The 23,990-nt window shown below is 44.3% G+C and overlaps 1 protein-coding gene across 1 annotated transcript in view; it reads left to right on the forward strand.

The window, feature by feature from the left end:
• The window catches only part of ITPKA (inositol-trisphosphate 3-kinase A), a 59,265-nt gene extending 37,798 nt beyond the window's left edge, over positions 1–21,467 (forward strand). The window contains exons 2-7 of the mRNA XM_035111740.2: positions 11,769–11,865; positions 14,460–14,673; positions 15,295–15,499; positions 17,056–17,157; positions 18,541–18,612; positions 19,766–21,467. Of these exons, the coding sequence (XP_034967631.2) occupies positions 11,769–11,865; positions 14,460–14,673; positions 15,295–15,499; positions 17,056–17,157; positions 18,541–18,612; positions 19,766–19,969 (894 nt within the window). The 3' untranslated portion in view covers positions 19,970–21,467. The remainder of the gene's footprint in view (positions 1–11,768; positions 11,866–14,459; positions 14,674–15,294; positions 15,500–17,055; positions 17,158–18,540; positions 18,613–19,765) is intronic.
• Positions 21,468–23,990: the final 2,523 nt, after the last annotated feature.

Here is a 23,990-nt window from a genome sequence, read left to right on the forward strand (position 1 = left end):
TAAATATTTAACTTGCTGGCCTATTATTTTCATGGTCCTTCCTAGTGGATTTTTGGAGTGTCCTATTATCTTATTTGGAGTGAGGGGCATTAACATTTTTTCTACTAACAATATTCTTTTCACTTTCCCAGCAACAAGGAGGGAGTTGGTTACCATCAGTAGCATTAGTCCTAAAGTGTCTGGTATAGACACTTGACCAGTGTCAAGTGGTCTGATGGAAGGGCCATGCTCTAACTTTGCTTCAGGCATTCTGCCCGTGGTTTTAATCTCAGCGAGCACCGTATTTTTCGCTCCATAAGACGCACTTTTGTCCCTCCTAAAAAGTAAGAGGAAATGTCCATGTGTCTTATGGAGCGAATGCATGGTCCCTGGAGCCGAATTGCCCAGGGGCGAAAGGCAGATCGTGGCTTTTTCTTTTTTTTAGAAAGAGCTAAAGGCTAACAAGAGGGGAAGAGAGTGTTGAAAGCACCCGCTCAGCAGCTGATTGCAAGAGATTGGGGAGGGAGATAAGAGAGCTACCGTGTTTCTCCGAAAATAAGCCATACCTGAAAATAAGCCATAGTGATAGGCAGTTTAACCTTGTAGGTTAAACTGTACCATACTTAATAAAAAAGACATCCCCTGAAAATAAGCCACTGTGTGTTTTTTTGAGGAAAAATATAAGACGGTGTCTTATTTTTGGAGAAACACGGTAGCTCCCTTCCCAGCCTGCCCAGGCCCCTTGCCCAGGCCTCAGTTGTTGTCTGCAGGGGGAGGCTGCTTGTTTCCCCAGCGACATGTGACTGGCTGATTAGATTATCTGTCTTGAAACTGTAGAAATGGGTCCCTTTCCTTCCCTAGAGAAGCTGCAGAACTGTGAGTTGAACCCCATAAAAACAGGATTTCCCCCTTTGCAAGGTAAGCTCAACAACTTTGAGCTGATCCTAAAAAACTGAGCTTTCCCCCTTTGCAAAAAAGATGTACAACTGTGAGCTGACCCCGGCCCAAAACGGGGCTTTTCCCATTTGCAAAAAAACTTGCACAACTTTGTGCTGATCCTCAAAAAAATGGAGCTTTCCCCCTTTGCAAAAGAAGCTTCCTCAAATATTTAATATTGGGGGGGGGGCAAAGGCACCTAGGCCTCCAGGAGTTGGCTGCTATGCCTAGGACAATTCAAGAAAGCAAAATATTTTTTTCTTGTTTTCCTCCTCTAAAAACTAGCTGCGTCCTATGGTCAGGTGCGTCCTATGGAGCGAAAAATACAGTGTGTGTGATTGTTCTCCTGTCACGGCTTGCCCTGAAAGCCTTCCTACTTCTATCATATCTCACCCGGATAAATCTTTCTGACAAGCCTATAATTAATGCCTGATCTGCATAAGAAGAATGTTTACCAGTGGTTCCTGAGTGAGGTAGGCCCAAACCGAGGGATCTTTTCTCCACTGTAAACTGCCTCTGCCACCTTGGAACCAGAAATACTTGTTTTGCATAGACTGAGTCTCAGACCAAAATGTGTGCCTGATTTGTGCATGTAGATGATTTATGGACATATTTCCAATGAGAGGCACTCCTGTCTTGAGAGAAGCTAGCTTTTCTAGCTGCTTCTTTCTTCGCTCTCCCCCCCAATCAGCAGTCTTCATGTGACAAAGTGTTATAGGTTCACAGTCAGCAGCATAGAGATGCCTCCCAATTTAAGCCAGGGAGAAGCCCACATATGGTCTATGTCAGGGGTAGCTAGGGTAGGTGTTCTTCAGATAATGTTGGCTCTCTGCCCCAGCCAGCATGGCCAGTGTTCAGAAATGATGGGAGTCATTATCCAGCAACATCAGGAAACATCAGGAAAAACTTTCTGACAGTAAGAGCGACAGTGGAACAGTCTCCCTTGGGAGGTGGTGGACTCCCCTTCCTTGGAGGTTTTTAAGCAGAGGTTAGATGGACATCTGTCATGGATGCTTTAGCTTGGTGGTGGTGGTAGGAATGATGTCATATTTGGACTGCATTTCCTTCCAGAGCCACCTTCACACAATCATGACATCCCATTTTTAAAGCCCCCTTGCCGCTAATTGTGTCCTATTCTTTAATATACTGGTTGGGAGTTGGTTATACAGGGCTCGGTTCATTCTTCCACTTTGCACAGGGCTGAAAATGGAAAATTGTCTGATTGAATTTAGCTTTCCTTGTGGGTATACGGGGTAGAGAGTTTTTGTTCTCAGAAACTGTAAATTCAAATTGGGATAGATTTTTATATGGCAGGAATGTGAGAATTACCCATTCTCATCTTTTTTGTGTGTTAAAATGCTGCTTTTCACTTTGAGAAATCTCCTTATGGAACCATTAGAGGATAATTTCTGAAATTCTAGTCATGTGTTTTAAAAACAACATTTTAATGGCGAGGTTGTCTGGGACTGTGTGTTCAAAAACAAAATGTTAATTCTGTGAAAAGGAAACTCTGATTATGTGCTGGCATCTATCATGCATGTTAAGGAAATGCGCATATCTTTTCATAATCTGATTCCAAAATGAATATGTTTTGCAAGAATAGTGGTAGTATAGGACAAGGATAGGGAGACATAGGATGAGGATATATGAAGCTGTGGAAGTGGGGAGAGGAAATATGAAGCATGTGTCCAATACTCCTGTACAATGCCAATGTAGAATGCCTTAAAAATCCAGACATTTGAGACTTCCCGGATGCAATTTCCACCCCAACTTAGCACATCCCTCCCTTGTACTGTGAACATATAGGTGACCAGAATGTGTACAAACCTGAGCGGCAAATGAAGATAGATATTTAGTTTAGCAGTGCAGTGTTTTTCTCTGACCTGTGACTGTGTTCTTGTCTGCAAATGTAAAGCAGAGTTCCACACCTCTTGCTGCTGTCCATTATTGTCATAGTGGAAAAGATTCTGGCCATAGCCAGGGGTGTAGTGGGGGGGCGATGGGGGCAGGGCGCCCCGGGTTCCAGCTTGGGGGGTGACAGTTGGCTTGCCCCTTCCCTCCGCCCGCGTGCACCATACGGACATATGCGGTCCGGCGTGTGGCGGCCTTGTGGCCGCCCTGCTGCCCAAGCAGCACCCCTTTCAGGCTGCTGCTCTTGTGCGGCACCCCTTTATGGACCACTGTGCGCAAGTGGCGGCTCATGGGCCGCCATGCGCCAGCAGCAGCCCACATGGACTGCATACACGCAGCATCCTACGTGTGTGCACTCCTTACATAGGGACTGTGCATGTGCCGTGCCCACATGTGGAGTGTGCACACGTGGGATGCCATGTGCGCAGTCCATTTGGGGCGCCGCACAGATGCCACCCCTGGTACCAGCTGGGCTAGGAACGCCCCTGGCCATAGACTCATATATTTGGTATTGAAAAGGTCTGGATTGTGTTGAATGCTGTAGAGCACCTGTGGCTGAATGCCTATCACTCGCCAGTCAATAGTCACTGTTCAGCCTTCATCCCAACAGCAGTGAGCAATGACACAGAAATATTCATTTTTTTAAGTGGTGGGGAGCCTTTTTCAAGCCCAGGGCTGCATTTCCTCAGAAGCAGCCTCCGAGGGGGTGGGACATGTGCTGCCACCGCCGCCGAGAGTCAGAGGCGAAAATGGCCAGAGCAGCAGAAGCAACACTTTCCTTTGCATTCCAGCCATGCAAAGACCAGAGGTTTCTATGCACACACTGACACACCTCTCGATCTAGGCAAGCAAGAGAGATTGCCTCACAGTTCAAGAACACACCCCAGCTAGGCAAAAGCACTTCAGGAGAGCACGGAGCTAGGCTGGTGAGGGGTGTTGTGGCCTTAGGAAATTATCGAGAGTTAGTTAGATAATGAGGCCTGCCTTTGACTTGAGCAACCTCCACCCCGATTTACTCATGACTGGTCACTGGGTGTAAAGATTTGTTGAGGAAGGAATCCCACACATATTGGAACATGTCACAATGACATCTGGAGGACACAAGGCTTCCCACCGAAGAGGAATTGGAGGAAGGCCAAGTAACATGACACAATGGGGGATGTACTAGTAGACAAAGGCTGGTCATAAATGTTTTGATGGGAAAACATCCTAGTATTGTTAACTTCATCCGTGCACTCCATGTGAGATGTGTGGCTGGACAATCGGCAGGGAGTGTGGACTTCATTGCAAGTGTGATTGAAAAGCCACACATACTGTGAGCACAATATTCAGGTCCACCTAAGTGGGTGGGAGAGATCCTTGAGCCTGTAAGCCAGAGCTTTTCAACCTTTTTGAGTCCATGGTTCCCTTGACCAACTACATTCTTTCTGCGGCACCCCTGTGGGGCTCAGGAGCCCAGTTATGTCACCCCTTGCCTGCAGAGCTAGCAGCCCCTCACCGCTTTTCACACACCCTCCTTTGTGGAGTGTTCCCTCAGTCTCCTCTCTTCTCCCCTCTTTTTGGGAGTCCTTTGGGCAGCCGCTGCTGCCACCCCTGGTCTCTGAGCTGCCACACACCCACACCCCAGCCCCAAAGAGAGGTGCCTCCTCACATTGCCCTACAGGGGCCTGGGACTTGTCTGTCCATTCCCAACAGCAAGGGCTGGCTGGCCGGGCTCCCTCCCCCACTTCCTTGCTTACTCTGAGGCCACCTCAGCTTCTGGCAACCAGGACCCCCTGGCCAGCGCCAGAGGCACCACTCACCTGCTGAGCTTGTAGGCGGGGATGCTGCAACCAACAACTGTGCAAGCCTTGGGGAGGCAGAGATGCGAGAGGGCATCAGAGGAGGGAGGCAAGGAAAGAGGGACAGAGGCCTGTGTTGCCCGCGGCACCCCCAGTCATCATTCTTTTTTAAAAATAATACTTTTTATTAAAACAAATTTACCAAAACAATTTAACAATCAATATACCCAATCACATCCCCCTTTATTCCCCGCCTCTTCCACCCTCCATGGACTTCCCTCAGCTCCCCTCTCTGGTTTGTTTATACATATTGTTCTCTGCATGTTCTAAATTTGTACACATTATTACTTTATCTACTGTTTTACTAATAAAGTTGTGGATGTTTATTCAAAACCTGCCAAAGAGTCCAGATCTTTCTGTTGACTTTTAAAATAATTTGTAAAAAGTTCCCATTCTTCCTTGAAGTCACGGTTGTCCTTCTCCCGTAGTTTGTATGTTAACTTTGCCAGTTCCGCATAACTCATCATTCTTTCTTGTTGGGTTTTTGTCAGTCTTCCATCTTTGTGCTAAGAAGACTCTTGCCGCTGCTGTAGCATACATAAATAAGTTCTTTGTTTTCCTTGGCAGGTCTTGTCCTAAAATCCCTAACAAAAATGCTTCTGGTTTTGGGTTTTTTTTTTTTTTACAAATGTATGTTATAATCCAGTTCTTTATTTGTAATCCAATGTATTATAGTCCAAATCTTCAAATTTCCAGCTTTAAGAGATACGCTTCCAAAGATGTCAAAAGGTGTTAAAAATTGCTTGCTGGCAGGTAGGTAGGTAGTGTTGCAATAAAGTTCCCTGGTCTCAGTAAGCACTTATTTTCTAATTCAACTCCAGCTGTTCCAGGTTCTCTTTTCTTTCTGGGGGATTCCTCCCCTAGTGTAAATAGAGAGTTTTCTTGCTTAGCCTCGGTTGGTGCCTCCAAGTTCCAGGGTTTAGAGTTTTAAAGCCTGTATATCCAGTCTCTTCATGTAAAAGTCTTTTTGTTGCCTTCTCTGCCAAATATCAATCTGTCAAATTGTATCTCCACCAGCTGTCAATTTATATCCAAAGGTAACCCTCTGAAAGGCAACCTGACATTACTGTAACCAATATGTATCCAATAGAAAGAGAGTCTCTTAAAACTACCATTTGCTAAAAAGTCTCCATTAGCTGCTACTTATATTCCTCTCCCATTCACAAAGAGCTCCTTGCAGAGCCGGTCCGCAGAAATCGGAAGCTGACTTCCTTTTTGGCTTCTGTTTTTACCAAATTAGTTAATTTACACCTAATTTCTTCTTTAAAAAATTTTTTTTTGGCTTTTACCTGTGATCAGAAGATCCACTGCTTTCGGCGACGGTATGTGGCTTTGGCTGTAGGGTGTGATGAAGCTGTGAGTGGACTCAAGCCCCTTCCCCTCCCCCCCTAGCAGCACTTGCAATGGGAAGGTCGGGGTTAGGGGTGAGATCCCACGCTCTGCTGGACCCCTGGAGTCCCCACTAATCCGTGGTTTTTTTTTGGGGGGGGGGGAACCTAGCCCTGGCGCTCACCCCCGATGTCCTGTCAGCCAGGACCGTGTCGTCTTTAATCGCAGCAGACCGGAAGTCACCCCTGGTCATCATTCAAGGCACCCCAGGGCACACTGGTTGAGAACTACTGCTGTAAGTAGTCACACAATTAACTTCATGCCTAGTTTGACCCTTAGATCAGTACCGTATGTGTACTGCAGCAACTAAGAGGCTTCCTATATCTTTCAGCCAAACTGAATGCAGTGGGGTCTCCAAAGGCAAACTTTATTTCATTCAGTTTGGGTTTCTTAAGGATAAATTAGCAGAAAGTTCATGCCGATGGTTGGGTAGTGATAAAGCGGGATATCAAATCCAAACTCCCTCCTCCTCCTTCTAAGAACCTGCATTTTCAGTGACTTCTGTTGTGGCACTGATGACTACATGAGAGCTGGGAGGAGAAAAGAGCAATAAACAGATCACATTAGCTCTGTTGTAAAATGGTGGAACTCACCCAACAGCAAATTCCCCTAGAGAAAAATATGGCTGCCCTCATGTACTTAACATGCTAGCCATTTATTTTATTTTCTGTACAATGCCCTGGTAGCCTTACAAGGCCATTATATATCTACAATTCCATAGGAAGGGACCACACATTATGACATGCAATCACTTCCTGGGACCATTTCAAAACAGTTTTTTAAAAAAGCAAAAAACGGTTCAGTAAAATAGAAACACCGTCGCCCGAACCCACCCACCCACTCACCTTTCCCCATCTACCTCTTTTCCCCCTTTCCTTCCCAATGTCTCAACAAATGGAACTGATCTGTAAAAATGTTATGAGAGACATTGCACATATTTCTGTAAACCAAGAAAACCCTTAATAAATAAATAAATAAATAAATAAATAAAAGCAAAAAAAACCTGCAGTTATTAGCTGCTCTAAACAGAAAGAAGTGCTTTTTTTTTTTCTTTTTTGTAAAACGGGCCAGCTTTTTTGTTTTTCCCAGGATTTTCTTAAAAAATAAATAAATCTGCCGATGAACAGGATGAAACTGAGCCAGTTTTCTGAAAAGGCTAAACCAGCATTAGATGGAAAAGGGTGGATCCATCTGTCCGTGCTGTGAAAATGCCTCTTCCTTTCTGCCAGTACCTGTCTTGAGGCAAACAAAGCACACCCCTCTACCCATGTAGCATGACGAAGCCAAGGCGCACTCAAGCCATCCACTCAATAGCATAGTTCAAAGACGCTTTCCACACAGCATATTTCATGCAAGGTGGTGGTGTTTTTTTAAAAAGAAAAGTAATGAAAGTATTGGAGCCTGTGGGTTTCTACTCTTTCTTTGCAGCAAGTCAATGTCCACTTCATTGCTAAGTAGCTGTAGTTACTCACCTGAACCTATATTGCTCCTCTTTCCTATGCCAAAAAAGCTGTTCTTAATTTCTGCCATGGACTCCGAAAGCTGTAAAAGTGATAAGTACATCAGTGTTGTGTATCCTGTCATGACTCGGCACCTTTGGGCTTTGTCCCAGGAGGACAAAGGGGGACGGGACAGTTGGAAACCGTTCACCTCCCTCCATCCCTTCTGCTTCTAGCATGGGGATATGACTTCCAACTCCCTCTCTTTCTGAGAGGGAGTTGCTTGAATATTGGGAGGGCTGTGGGCAGCAGTCTAGGATGGTGGATTAAGGACCTATCCACACTTAGCTTTCTCCTCCGCTCTTTCCAGGCACATCGTGATTTAATGCTCTGTGTCCAAGGCGCCCCCCCTCTTTTTTTTTTGCCCTGGCGCTTTCCCTGTGAAACCCTGCTCTTTACAGTTGAAGCGCAACAAACAGCAATTTGGGTTAAACACAGGACTGCCTCTGAAGATGGTTTGGAAGCTTCAGCTGGTACAGAAGTTAGTGGTCAGGTTGCTCGCAGGGGCAAGATGGTCTGAGCATATTACACTGATCCTGGCGCAACTGCACTGGCCGCCGGTTAGTTTCTGGGTCCAATTCAAAGTGCTTGTTTTGACCTATAAAGCCTTAAACAGTTCAGGACTGAAATACCTCAAGGACTGCCTCTCATATGAACTAATTCGGACCCTGCACTCATCATCTGAGGCCTTTTATTGTGTGCCTCCCCTCTGAGAGGTCTAGAGGGTGGCAACATGGGAACGGGCCTTTTCTGTGGTGGCTCTGTCATGGCTCTGTGGAATGCTCTCCCCAATGAGGTTTGCCTGGCCCCTTCATTACATATCTTTAGGCGGCAGGTGAAAATGTTTCTCTTCAACCAGGCCTTTGGTGGATTAACATTCTATAGCCGTTTAAATGTGTCTGTGGGAGGGGGAATTGTTAGTTTGTTTTGCTTTTGTTTCTGCTTTATTTGTTTTTTGTGTTTTCAGTTTGTATTTATGTTGCGAACTGCTATGTGGTCTTTGGATGATGCCAACTTGTTGAATGGAGATGCCTGGCATGGTTATTTTGCATGCAGTTGTTTTTGGCACATTCAGATCATTGCACACCTAGAACTGTACTGAGAGGTGGAGGAAAAGCCTGTCTATGGCTGTTACCAGGTAATAGCAAGAAATAGGATCTCTACCACCAGAGCTTGTATCCAGTAAAGTAAGGTAAAGGTAAAGGGACCCCTGACCATTAGGTCCAGTTGTGACTGACTCTGGGGTTGCGGCGCTCATCTCACTCTATTGGCCAAGGGAGCCGGCGTACAGCTTCCAGGTCATGACTAAGCCGCTTCTGGCGAACCAGAGCAGCACACGGAAACGCCATTTACCTTCCTGCCTGAGCGGTACCTATTTATCTACTTGCACTTAGACGTGCTTTCGAACTGCTAGGTTGGCAGGAGCAGGGACTGAGCAACGGGAGCTCACCCCGTCGTGGGGATTCGAACCAGTCAAGTAGTAGAAGACAATTGTCACCATCCTGACTTCCTTTGAACTTCCCAGAGGAATCTGGGTGGCCACTGTTGAAGTGCTTGATAAGATGGACCTGATCCAACAAACACAATTATATTCTAAAGTGCTCTCCTAAGACAATGTGAGACATTCTATCCTCCAGAGATTTTGTTGTAATATATTGAGCCTTAGAATTATCAACTCGGTTCAAAGGACATATAAAAGTAAAAGAAATAATAAGAGGAGGATGACTGGGAATTAATTCAGTCTATAAAGAAAAAGTCTTTCCCCCTTTTGTTTCTTGCTATCATAATAGCACTGTGTGGGCTTGTGTGGGCTTGTACCATTGAGCATGAGAGCTCAGGGAAGGGGGAGAAAATTCCAACATCATTTTTGCTCCGAGCACCAGCAGAGATTTTCTTTGAGAAGGATCCAGGGGTCATGAAAATTAAACAGCGTAGGCAGGCTCGTCAGTAGGATTCCTCCCCCTCTCCTAATGGTAATTAATTTAAAACACATACACACAAAAAACCCAGCCTTTTGAAACTAGCCCATCAGCTATACAAGCCACGTTTCCTTACACATTTTAACCTATAATTGCATTTAAGTGAAATGTGTGATTAGTAGAACTGTGAGATCTTGGCAGGAAAACATGTTTCTTTCCCCCCCCCCATCCCTCTGCACCCCCAAATATATTTAGTATTAGCTTGACCTTCTGGATGGGATTAAAGAGCTGTACGGTATGTTTTAGCTTGTGGAATGAGAAAGGGGCACGAGGAAGAAGAAACCCCAGGACAGAAACAGGGTATAGCTCTTGAAAGTGCTGTGATGGGAGTTTCATAGGCTTCTGCAGGGGGTGGAGTGGAAACACTTTGCTTAGCAATGGAGCAATCCATGCAGAAAACTTATATATTCCCCGATTCATGTTCCTATGGCAGCAGCCTCATTTGTAGAACAAAATGCTGCAGCCCTGGACTCAGACACTAGTCGTTTTCTTCCACCAAGACCCTTATCCTATTCTTTAAGGTAGCTGGAGGATATGGTGCCGTGTGTGTGTGTGTGTGTGTGTGTGTGTGTGTGTGAGAGAGAGAGAGAGAGAGAGAGAGAGAGAGAGAATCAGTGTGGAGTGCTCCTTATCTTAGTGAAATGTTTGTATAGTAATTGCTAGGCTTGCCAAATTGCTTCTCTGGCCCTTCCTGACTGCAAAACAATGCTTTTGTACATTAATTGTTCAGGGAACCTTGGAGTTGATCAGCTGGGGAGGGGAAAAAGGCTTTGGGAATCTTTTATAATAATTTAAAAAATACTGTTAAACTAAACATCCCAGTTTCAGTTCCGGAAAGCAAGGTATTTTGTCTTTCTGTGCATATTTCTGCGTGGTGTGGTATTTAAGGTCATTTTCTTCTGTTGATACGGCAGCTGTTCACTTTCCCCTTCGGCCAACAGAAGTATATCCAAAGATGTCACAACTAAAACAGAAAGGTGTTAGCAAGGTGACACTGCGTGGCAGCATTTTCTGGCCTGGGGAGGTGAGGTGGAAAAGGAATGTATTTATTTGAAATTTTATATCCCCCTCAGAAGTATAAATGCTCTTCAGGTTGGCTAACAAGGGCGGGGCACCCAATAAAACTGATCCAAACTGAGCTAAAAATGGCAAGAGTCAGTAAAAGACAAGTGCATTAAAACCACATTCAGTTGGCATCTGAAAAGAACTGGGGAAATAAGAATAATAATAATTTCTCTCCCCCCCAACTTCTTTGGGGGGGGGCGTTTGTGTGTTTGTAGATGGGCTTCGCCCCCTGCCTTGTGTCGAGGTGCACACCCGACAACTTTGGGGTTCCCTCCCCAAAGGTCAATAACTCTGGGCAACCCTTTCCTAAAATAATAAAGCATGATTTTTATTTTTTATTTTAAGTGTCTGCGGCTTCCTTGAAAAAAATCTGGTAACCATAGTGTATATGCCGAGTGAGCCTCCCTGAAGAGAGCATTGCATAAGTGAGGTGCCACAGCCGAAACGGCACTCTCAGTTGCTGCAACCTGCCTCAAGGCAACCAGAGAGGGGCTTCTAACACTGATTATGTGGCAGTGGGCAGTCATGCAGTCCCTAGGCCAGGGTGTCCAGGTCTTTAAAGAGCTTTAAAGGTGAGCACCACCTATACGTTGGAACAGAAGCAGACTGGCAGCCAATGAATGTTTTTCACAGCCAACTTAGGTTGAACTGACAGTGCCTCCATGCTGTTTGGATTGGGCCACCCGCCCCAAACCTCTTTTTAATTAAGAAGCTCAAATAACTGATTTGCCAAAATCTTTTGCAAATTTGGGGTGAGAGAGAGAGAGAGAGAGAGAGAGAGAGAGAGAGAGAGAGAGAGAGAGAGAGAAAGCATGCAGATACAACTTTTTGACTTTGTTTTTAAAATACAGTAGCCACCTCCAGGATTAGGTAGCATGCTGTTGTGTTGGACCTGTGCATTTCTTTAACAATCTGACCTTCTCACAGGGTGTTCCTCTCCTTGAGTTTGACCATCACAAATTAGCTATGCCTGTGTTAGTCTTTGATCAACACTGTTCAATTAGGTGAGTCTTTGAGACTGTCTTTAATGGGAATCCACTTTCATGTCACGTCAGGTTGGCCTTGGAAGTCAGTGGGGAGCCATAAGTGCAAGATGGAGGCCTTGCGTCTCCATGCACAAATGCCTGATTACGTGACGATGCTAATGGTTTTTCCTTTCTTTGTTTCAGAAAAAAGCATGGCAGACGTTAAAAACAATTGTCAATTTGCCAGTCATCAGTCCCTTCAAGAAGCGATACTCCTGGGTGCAGCTGGCTGGTCACACAGGTGAAAACTTTTCTTGGCTGTTGTCTCTGTACAAATAGGAAGCTTATAATAAAATGGTTGTTAAAAATGGAAGGATTGAAAGGATTTTGAGGGCAATATGCCCCCATTCTTTACCTGGATACTGCAAACCGATCAGCCCTAAATGCCTAGATTATCTCTGGCGAGAGAACTGCTTTTTCTATCTGATTGTCAATATGCTATGCACTCTGGACCTTCGGGGAAGGGCAACAAGCACTTTCAAATAAGTAAATTGATGGGAAAAGGAAGCATATTAATTGACTAAGTCTGCTTGTTTGTCTAGCAGACAGATTATGAGTTGTTTGCGGTTCTGGAGCCATTCCAGTGTGACCTCTAAGCTTGTAGAAATCTTTTTAAAATAATCACATTTGATATAAAACAGTGGGTTTTCTCCAGTTGTGCTGCCCAGCAGAATGGGTTGGATAGGCATTTTTTTTGGGGGGGGGGGTTTAACACCAGAAGTTTGGAGAACCCTCCAAACCCTCCAAAGTAGATTTAGAGGGGCACAGAGACACTGTGGGGCAAGGGGAGGAGAGACGTTTTAAACAGTTGTTTCCCTACCTGTTGTGCCATGAGAAACGTTACTAGTACCTGCTTAGCAACATGGTTGGAGATAGCCCGGTATCTTCTTAACTTCACTAATGCAAAGAAAAATGTATAATACACAGGGTCAGTTTTTCTGACAAGGACAGTAACCAGAAGATTGAAAATAAATGCTAGTAAGGAGTTCCTAATAGATATGAACCTAGTCTGTTTTGTGAATTTAAAAAAGAGTAATCATGTCTTGATTGTGCAGCTTGGTAGTACTCGATTTGTGTTTTCACTTAAACAATGGCATGCAAGATAAGATTTGTCCATGAAACTAGCCTCTCAGTTGCTTTTTCTTTGTGAAATGTCTGGAATAGATGTAAATCATTTGCATCCTTCAGGACTTAGCTGTGTGTGTGTGTGTGTCCATGTGTGTGTCTGTGTCCACAGACCTATGTAGGCTTCTATATCTAAGTCTGTGGTCCAACCTTACACATGAAAGTTTCTGGAGCCTAAGCTCAAGGCCACTGCTGCAGTGTAGTGAAAGTATACGTCACAGAGAATGGAAAGGAAAGTTTGGTAGGGTGGCCAGTAAGGAGCTGCTTAAGCAGATTATGTTTAATGTAGTGTTTGTAGAAATGGCTGGAATATCTCAGGCCAAGCTTTTTCTTTTTACTTTCATTTTCTTTTTTTAAAAAAAATTGGCTTGATGTAATTTAAGCATGGTTGCTTTAGTGCTCCTATAGTAACTGACTGAGGTTAACGGAAAACGTAAGTCAACAAAGCTATGTGCAGAGTTCTCTGGAGCAGGAGGCATTTCCTTGTATAAAAATGAATAGGATTAATTGATTACAGCTCATTTTGCATTGATTCCAAGAGAACCCTGTGAATTCTGATGCTGGCTACAGAGAATTCTGCAATTGCAGGAGCTAACATGAACCAGCTTACAATGCAGGAAGACAATGTAAGATTCAGGTTCAGCCTTGTTGGCTGCGTTTTAGGGTATAAATTTGTTTCAGAAGGCAATGGATTAATAGATTTATGAATTAATAGACATTTGAGTGAAACAAAAACAGATCCTGACATTACACTCGCCTTGGCAGTTGCGGAAGCTGCTTCCTCTGTACCTCTTGTCGCAGCCAGCTTCATTTTGTTGGCTGTGTGGCTGAGACTTGATTCCTTTGGAACCTCAGAGTAGTGAAATTTTGGAGCTGCAGGATTCCGAGGGCACAGGAGGAAGAGCGTGTGTGTACTCAAAGTGCACAACTTGGCTTCTAGACATGGCTTGTTGGTTAATGATCAGTGACTGATAGCTTCTCTCTTGTGTGCTAAGAGCAGGTACAGGATGGAGCTCAGTTCAGGACATAGTGGTAGCATTGCATAGATTTTATCACTGAATCTGGCTATCAAAGTAATAATGTGGTTTGCCCTGTTAACCTCCTGTGTAGTCTAGTGCATTTAGACATGGACATGTTTATATGATTAGTGGAGACAACTTTTTATGTGATTCCATCTGAATGCTGGCTGTGTGTGTGTGTTAACAGGCACTGTTTGCGTTGGGTGTTCTTTTTACAAGGCACATATGTTACTGTTCCAGGAAAGTATTTCAGCAGGAAGAAAGAGGTGCGGCAGTCAAACTAGGCGGAGAGACCTTTCCCTCCTACCAGACTGAAAGTTGCAAGTTATCATGCCAAATCCAAATCACTTTATTTCAGCTTTAAGCTCATAGACATAATAAAACAAGAGCAGAAACGCACACAATTTGATTTACAATTAAAAGGTAAAATAGCTTAAAGGATATACAGAATTAGATAAGGATATAATAAAAAATTTCAAGTTGTATATAACAATCCATTCCGTCTCTTTTATGTCAAAACAGAAGTTAATTTTTTTGCCATTTGTAGAGTTACAAACAGATTTGTGTCTTGCAATAAAAAAGCAAGGTGAGAATCTTCCAGATGCCCGGGGAGTTTTTGAATTAGTGGTAGCAATAAATTCTTACGGACAATATAAAGGACATATAAACACTATGATTCTGTTTACTGCAGGGAGTTTCAAGGCAGCTGACGGTGGAACGATTCTGAAGCGCTACTCTGAGAATGAAGAGAAGTGCTTTGAGCTGCTGATGAACGACCCACTGCGCTCCTGCGTCCCTGTCTTCCATGGTGTGGTGGAGAGAGATGGCGAGTCCTACATGCAACTAGATGACCTTCTAGCTAATTTTGAAGGGCCTTGTGTGATGGACTGCAAGATGGGAATCAGGTGGGAGGCATTAAACAACAATAACCCTGCTGTCTCATTGTGGGCGGCTTGTTGATAGCTGTGATTTTGAGGGGATGGCAGTCTGGTGTTGGGTCAATCCATCCCTCAACTTCATGTGGATTGTGAGCCCCTTCTGCCTTCTGATGAACAGATGGTACATTGGCCATATTTGAACATCATGGTGTGCATTAAACAATGACTTACCACACATGAGCAAAATCAAATTTGCTTGCGCCTGTAGGAAACAAACCATGGTTCCTGGCTTAGTGTTACATTTGAACTAGTGATAATACTTTGTTTTGCTGCTAACAAACTATAGTGAGTAAGCCAATAACAAACCTTGGCTACAGATTGTGGATTTTTTTTGTTTTTAAAAAAACCCACACACATTTAGCTACACCAGTGCTTCTCCTTTACCCTTGCCATGGATTGTGGCTCGGAGTTCAAAGTCCTGACATTGATTGGTCAAAGTGTTGTTTTTTTAAAATGTGATGCTATCTTGAAGAGGGTAATTATTACTCTATGTAACGAACACTGAGCTCCCTATAAGATAAATGGAAATGGCATGGAAATATTCTTGGGCGTATCAAATAAGTGCTCAATTTCATATTATTTTTGCAGGACATATTTGGAGGAAGAATTGACTAAAGCACGAGAGAAACCAAAGCTGCGTAAGGACATGTATAAGAAAATGATCGATGTAGATCCTCTGGCACCCACTGAGGAGGAGAACTCACAGCATGCAGTGACCAAACCACGCTATATGCAGTGGAGGGAGACAATCAGCTCCAGTGCTAACTTGGGTTTCAGGATCGAAGGGATTAAGGTGGGACATCTTCCATTCCTAAACTAGCTTTCCCTAGCTGCAGCATCCTAGACTGGATACACACCAGAAAGTCAATGTGCACATGAGCTGCACAGATCCATTTTTCCCCTGTGCTCATGGGTCACCCACACACAAGCACTTCAGCTGAACTTTATCTTGGCATTTCCCATTCACGCTAATGGCTGGTGCTTGATGTGATGCACCTGAATAACAGTTGCTGGAAACCACAGGAGGGGAGAGTGCTCTTGTTCTCAAATCCTGCTTGTGGGTTTTCCATAGGCATCTGGTTGGCCATTGTGAGATCGGGATGATGTGTGTTTGTGTGGTACACAAATAAAGTAACCTGTTGGAAAGAAGGCCATGCTTTGGTGTTAGTTGACAAATGTGGAGGATGCTGCCAGATTTTCTCCATCAATGAGTGCAATGCTGGCATTGCAGAATGCGCTGTGCTTCTAGTGTACCATCTGGCAACAGACTGAAAGGATATTTTCGCTGCCCTCACAGGCTTGCTGTAGTACATCACTTCAGAGTGCTGCTGGATGTCTCTGCCCACGATGTGCACTGCAGTTTCATAACTTTCCCTTGTCAAGACACATACATTTGTTGTGTTAGGGTGGCCCACACTTTTGCAGCCAAATATTACATGCACAAGGCCAAATCTGACTCAGATAGGTTTTGTACTACAACCCAGAGCAGAATTTTATCAGTTTTCTAGGGCTCTTTTGCATTGCATCCAGAAGCATGACTTAATAGCATAGCTTGCTTTCATTAAGTGTCAGTAGTCGTTCATTTTATCCTGCCCACCTTGTTTATAATGTACACCATATCCTAAAATACATGTTTGTATTAGAGTCTCAGTGATACTTTATGTATGTGATGTATTTAATACAGTTATATCCTGTTTGCCACCTGAGGAGCTTATGGTTAGACTGAGAGTGACTAGCTGAGGTTACCTAAGGAGCTTCATGGCTGAGTAGGGATTTGAACCTGGGTCTTGCCAGTCATAATCTGGCACTGTGTATCAGGGATGTCGGACTTCAAGCTCAAGGGATCTACTTTATGTCTAACTAGAACCCTGAAATCCACTGACCAGAGCTAGTCATTTAGAATTAAATAATTCCAAGGAATTTGATTTGAATACCAGAACTGAATGGAGCCCCTTCCTTCCACACAAAAATCCATTCCTGGTCACCCTATGTTTTTCAGAGGAACAGCTTCCAGCTATATAACGTGGGATGAAGCGGGTACATTTTATAGCTGCTGTTGTTAATACAATTGGTAGCCAGAAATCCTTGCCATTCTACTGCAAATCACCCAAAGATCTACCTTCTGCCCTCCCCTGCTCTGCATCAGACTGCTGTAAATTCAGCAGCTAATATTCAGGGTAGGGGTAACCATCCTGGTGGAGTTAGTTTAGCTGCCTCTGAGGAAAAGCCAGCCAACTTCACCTTTTGAGGATTCTTCTTCTCTTTGTCCCCATGCTGGTGCCTTCCCTTTCTTCTTTCCTCTGTGTTCAGAAGGATGTCTTCCACCTCCCTTCTTTTTATTCCTTACAGAAGGCTGATGGGACTTGTAACACCAACTTCAAGACAACGAAGACATGGGACCAAGTCTTCCAGGTTTTTGCGGAATTCATTAAGGGAGATACAACTATATTGGTAAGCTATACTTAGAAGTTTGAGGCTGGCCCTTTGCTGGCCTGGCTCATTAAATCTGTGAGAGCTGGTGGCAGACGAATAGGGAGAGGGAGCTCTGGACATTTCAGGAGCCCCAGGTGCCGTCACTTCCTCCAGAGCAGCTGGTAATAAGACCCATTATTTTAAGAAGCTCTCGCCAGATTTCTTTAACCTGGGTAAAAGGTTGACCCAATGCATCATCTTGGGTGGGGAGAGGTTGGATGTGTGATAGTAAACCAACTCCCAGTTTTCTTAGACATAGATCTGCTATCATTGATGTTGGCTGCTTCATCTCTCTCTTTTGTTTTAAAATTATTGTATTTTATAATTGCTGTATATTTTGGAGGCTTATCTGGCTGAACAGTGACTGATAAATATTAATATCACACTATAAGTAGGACTTTTCCCTGGTTTTGTGGTATTATTGTAGTCATAGTTTAAGCATATGAAAGGAAGGTAACACATTGTATTCTGCATCCCTGCAGTGAGGCCCTTTGTATACCAAGAACACAGATCAGCTCTGAACATGATCCTCTTACCAGGGTTCCTATCTGGCACAAAACGCTTGTGCTTTGTAGGCTTTAGACCTCTGACCTCATTAGCAGATGTATGATGCTGTTTCTTTTCATTGACAGAGTAACATTGTTCAGATTGCATCATGGGTGGTGGGGAACATTTTTCCATGCTGCGTTTCCCACACTATGAACAGATGAGCTGAAAGCCTTCAGGGAGAAAATTACAGATGTTTAGCTCTCACTAATCGCCGGCTCTGGGACCCACACACTTGTGCAATGGGTGAATTGTAACTTAAAACACCAAAAGAGCATAATGTGCCCAAAAAATTGGCTCACGAAACTCCCATTCTCAGAATATTTGTGTTTATGTTTCTGGTGGGTAGTATCTTAAATTACTCTGTAGTAAAGCAGATGCGGGTGGCGCTTGCTGATCAGAAGGTCGGCAGTTCGAATCCCCGCGATGGGGTGAGCTCCCATTGTTCGGTCCCAGCTCCTGCCCACCTAGCAGTTTGAAAGCACATCAAAGTTCAAATAGATAAATAGGTACCACTCCGGCGGGAATGTAAACAGCGTTTCCATGCTCTGCTCTGGTTTGGCAGAAGTGGCTTAGTCATGCTAGCCACATGACCCAGAAGCTGTCTGCGGACAAACGCCGGCTCCCTTGGCCTATAGAGCGAGATGAGCGCCACAACCCCAGAGTCGTCCACGACTGGACCTAACGGTCAGGGGTCCTTTACCTTTACCTTTAAAGCAGTCTCTGAAGCAATTTCCTCCACCTATCAGGTTTTTAAATTTTTTGTATGGCAGTAAAATGTTACATGATTCAACCTCCCACCCCTTCTTTTCACAGAAAAAATACTTGAGGCGTCTGTATGACATTCGTGGTGTTCTTGAGTCTTCTAATTTCTTTAAACGGCATGAGGTGAGCTGTGGGTGAGAGAGAAGGCCAAGGAGGCAGCATGTGAAGAAAACAGTGTAGCATCAAGACTGGATTCCTGCAATGCCTTCTGTCTCTGTGTGTGTGGAGTGGGGGAAGCTGTCCTTGGGATTGGTTTGGAAGCTGCTGCAGAATACAGGAGCTAGGTTGCCCAGAGAGGTAACCTACCATGAGCACATAACACTCCCATGAAAGGAGCTGCACTAGCCTGCCACTTCAGCTACTGAGCTGAGTTTAAGGTTCTGCTGTTTGTTTAGAAGGCCCTAAGCAAATTGGGAGAGAATGAGAGAATGCCACCTCCTATAGAAACCTACCCACTCCCTGAGGTCATCAGATGATGTTCTTTGCAAGAGATCCATCATTTAGTCAGCTGAAGGAGAGTTTTCGCACTCATCATGTGGAACAGCCTCCCCTCAGAAATAAGGCAGCCAACTAGATGGTGACAATGATCATTAGTATTCTTATTTTATTTATATGCCGCCCATATGACTGGGTTCCCCAGCCACTCTGGGAGGCTTCCACAAAATTATAAAACCACAGTAAAAAACCAACCATTAAAAACTCCCCTACCTTCGGCTGTCTTCTAAAAGTCAGATAATTGTTTATTTCCCTGACATCTGATGGGAGGGCGTTCCACAGGGCGGGTGCCACCACCGAGAATGCCCTGGTTCCCTGTAACCTCACTTCTCGCAGTGAGGGAGCCGCCAGAAGGCCCTCAGAGCTGGACCTCAGTGCCTGGGCTGAATGATGTGGGGTGGAGACTTTAAGTAGACGCTTAAGATGTTTCCTGACCATTAAACAGTGTGGGGGCAGCCTGGTAACTGGATGCTACACTATTTGGATTTTTTAAATGTTCTGTGTTTTATTGTTCGTGGTATATTTTATTATCTGTGCACTGCTTTGAGGTATTTTAAATATAAAGCAGTATTAAAATGCTCCTGGTAAATAAACAAAAACTTGAGAACATTAAAAGAGTCTGCTGGATCAGGCCAGTGGATTCCTCAGTGAATTTGTTTAATCCTCAACTACAGGCATGTGTTGGCCCTAAGTTTATGGTGGGTGGAGCCAGGAACAGCAAGACGCCAGGTTTTCACGAAATATCTAGTAGCCTCTCTCTCTCTCTCCCTCCCCTCTGCAGGTAATTGGAAGTTCACTGCTGTTTGTGCATGATGATAGTGGGCATGCCAATGTATGGCTCATTGATTTTGGAAAGACTACCCTTCTTCCAGATGAGCAGACCTTGGATCATAGGATCCCTTGGCAGGAAGGGAACCGGGAGGATGGCTACTTACTTGGACTGGACAATTTGATCGACATCTTAGAAAATATATTTGAGAGATGAGAGGGGCTGGCACAAAGTCTTTATAGGACCGCTCAGTTGCTTTTAATTTTTCCAGAATCAACACCCCCCCTCCCCAGTCAGAGGGAAGGCTTTTAAAACTTTTGCCAGACTCTGGGGGCATTACCCTGCTGCAAAAACGAGGTGGAAACTCAGAGCCAGCCTCTGGGAGCCTGAGAAATCCAGGGTTAGCCATGAATGCAAAGGGCTAACCAACTAACAGAATAATTTTCTAAAGATTTGGACGTTGGAGCAGGACAACTACTTCCTGGAGTGAAAGTTGCTTGGAGCACATGGGACAGAAAATACTGGAATTCTCCTCTGAAATATCTTCAAAAGTAATAAGCAGACTTTTTAACCTTCATGCTGCTGCTGCTGCTGCTCACACTGCTAGATAGGAATGTTCCCATCCCATGCATTCACTTGTGTGCCAGGCAGCTTGGTACTTGGCGAAGAATTTATAAACTCTCATTCATATATACATATGTAATTCTTCTAGTTTTAATGGTGGTGCAGAAAAGTTTAAAGATGCGCACAAAGTGCTGTTGAAGCTTTAGAAACCAAAGGGCGCCTTGGGCTCTAGGAGCCAGTGCAAGAGTTTTTGTGCCCTACACAACTCTCCATACCCCTCTGTTCCTTCTCGTCTTCTACCATTCCATTTTGTCGCCAACTGCTTCCCACAAATTAGTTTATTTGTGCCAAAACACGTGCAGCTTGCCATTAAGCCCCTCCCCCAAATATATTGCACACATCTACCCCGCAACCCTGACCACAACTGTGCAACAGGTAAGTCCTACTGATTTTTAATCAGCCATCCAAAACTAATCATGGGCAGAACTGCAGTCTAATGCATGCTTTGGTTTGAACCTGCGCACCCACCCCACATTGCTATAGAGGAACCTGAATCAGCTCTACCGGTTAGAGGAGCTGCCATGGTAATGGAGAAGCAGAGGTTGAAACCAGACAATTCCAGTTTGCGCCAGGCTTTGTATTACTGCTTCTTTATGATTGCTAGCCTCTCCTTTTCTTCACCTGAGACTGTGCATAAAGCTGTCCAGGTTTTAAAGTGTGTGATCCAAGACAGACTTTGCCTTCCGGGGAGCAAGCAGTCAATTTCGGGGTGACTGAATTTCATTGAGGTTGGTGGTGGCCTAGAAGTGACCACTCGTGAGCTGGAATGCATATGACTTATTTGTGGGATCACATCTTAGTGACTTGGTTTATTTAGTAAGCAAAGCAAAACTAACTAAATTTAGGGGATGTTGAAATGTTTCACATGCAGAAATCAGAACAACCGGTCAAGTTGCTTGGTGTTGAAATTACTTGGATCAGCAGATTTTTGCAAGAATTAAAAAAGAATAATTCTCCCTATAGATCTAGTTACAGGTAGGTAGCCGTGTTGGTCTGAGTCGAAGCAAAATAAAAAAATTCCTTCAGTAGCACCTTAAAGACCAACTGAGTTTATATTTTGGTATGAGCTTTCGTGTGCATGCACACTTCTTCAGATACTGAAGGTATCTGAAGAAGTGTGCATGCACACGAAAGCTCATACCAAAATATAAACTCAGTTGGTCTTTAAGGTGCTACTGAAGGAATTTTTTTATTTTTCTCCCTATAGAGGTGTACTGGGCACTTGAAACATTAGGTGCTAAGCACTTCATTTGGGCAAAGTATATCCACTTGGTGTATCAGGTGAATGTGGTATCTCTCATGCAAAGGGTTATTTTAGGACTGTTGTGAAGGTGATAGTTTGCATAACAGGGAAATATTGTGATAAAAACTCCTTTCCCCTGAGAGATGCTTGAAGTCACATGGATTGCCCCCTGATCATCATGGACTGGTATTGCAGAATGCATCTCCACTGTTCCAACATTCCAGCCACACAATTCCAATGACCATGCCATGCTCAGTTATGTATTTGCACAATTATTGACCATGGATCCAGAGCTCCATGCAGGCAGACATGGCATTCTTAAAGTTGCGGAGGAAAGCACAGGAAAACAGCCAGTGGCCATTGTGTGGTGACTGGGTAGTCATGGCCCCGTGGTCCTATCTCATGCAGTCTGCCTTAGGCTAAATCGTGCAGAATTCACCCATTGCATGCTCCATAGCTAAAGGTATAAGAGATCCCTAGTCTGGCAGCATTGTCATGACTTTGCCAGACGTGAAACCAGCGGTCAGAGCAGCTAGTAGATATCTTCCAGGTTTTCAAATATTTACCCGTGAAGTTAGTTTTTTAACAATACCCTTTGCTCACCCATTCTTAGTAGGTAACTTATTTGGGCTTCCTTTCCTCTGCCACTTGGCTTGGTGTCAGTTTTGGCAGACTTTGGCATGAGGCCAGTTTTAGGATGAGCAACAGCAGGTCTTCAGCTCCCTACAGCCTAACCTGCACTGGCCGTGGACAAATGGGTGGGAGAGTAAAACCTTAGGAGTCTGTAACACAGCAGCAGAAATGGGTTGCTTCGGCTATCGAGCTCCATGCTTCTGCTGAGAAAAGCTTATTAAAGCATTGCAAATTCTTGCCCAACAGGTGGTGGAGAGGAAACCCCACCTTAACATTCATTATGGAATTCAGAACCAGCAACCCAAGAGAGATGTACTGATGGTACTCTGAAACAAGCTCCTTTGGCTTAAGCTTGTAATTAATTATCCCCAGGACATTGTTTTAAGAAATATAGGATTAGCTGGAAAGTCCATCTAGCAGAGCTGATAAAGGATTTAGTTGGGTGCAGTGTTTTAAAAATCAAAATTGAAAATAGCAGTTTGTAAAATAATACCAGTTATTCTTTGAAATTTGTATTCTAAAAGTCCTTTTGTGTAATGGAGAACTATTCCTTTATATGTTGTTGCTGGTGGTGGTGATGATGGGGTGTGTGTGTGTTGGGAAGGAAGTGTGTTCATAATCGGCATGGGTAGAAGAAGTGGTTTTCAAATGGCTTCCATGATCTGCTAGCCTTTTAGAGTAGTGGGTTGAAAGGGGTTTCTGTGTAGCACAAGAGGTTCGAAGGGGAGGGATTTAGAGGTAAGCTTGGATACTGTTGCTTGCCAAGTTTTTACGTAGCCCTATTTGTGGGTCATGATATAAAACCAATGTTTAAAATGCTGAAAGTGCAACACAGGAAAGGGAAGAACTCCCAACAGGTTGCTGCCCATTCTACTCTACCCTGGGCCAGCAAACATTTGTGATGACGCTCTCCTCTAGATTTGGAGGCGTCTGGCCTTAGAATGCATATGGGCACTATCTTTCTCAGTATTGTAAATATAGTCAATATCCAGCATAGTCAAGGCCTGGTGGCTGTGAGGGAGGGAAGGTCTCGCTGTGCATGTGGACTTGACACTATTGGATATCTGACAGCCTCTCTCCACCCATCTTTGCCAACTCTATGGCTGATTGGACTTCAGTGCTTCTTCCCCCTACCGGTACTCATTCTCACCCTCATAGTAACCGCCTGGTCCATATCAACCAACCCAACCAGCAAGCTGCTGCTGCTCAGACACACACACATACACAAAACAGGATCACACTGGTTGTTTTGTCTGTCCCATTGCCCACTCTTGGTAGCATTAAACTCTCAATCCTTTAGTTCCAACTGTTCTCAGCAGCAGGAACACTCGAAAAGTTCTGTCTGTTGCAGCAGCCAATGCTTGCTTCAGTCTGCTGCAGCTTCGCTGAAAACACCCTGATCAAGAGAGCTTGTGGGCTCCAATTGCTTTTTCCTTATTTAAAAATGTGGTTGGTTTTGAGGAGGAGGAAGAGGAGGAGGTGCTATAAAGTAGCACTTTGCGCTGGAGGATGTGAACATTTCCTCCAGGTCTGCTGATCGACTTTCTCCCACCTCTTTAAAATGCAAACTGGAACGTGCCTACCTCACAGGGTTGTTGTGAGGATCCGTAAATTGTTTTAATAAGTTTATATTGATTTGTGGAAGAAAAGTGCAATATAAAAAACTGCAAGGAATCTGAATAGGTATGGAAAGGACTGTTCCATAGTCCCCCGGAGGATATAAATTTGTGGAAACTT

Source organism: Zootoca vivipara, chromosome 1 (genome assembly GCF_963506605.1).
Source record: "Zootoca vivipara chromosome 1, rZooViv1.1, whole genome shotgun sequence".
NCBI classification, from domain to species: domain Eukaryota; kingdom Metazoa; phylum Chordata; class Lepidosauria; order Squamata; family Lacertidae; genus Zootoca; species Zootoca vivipara.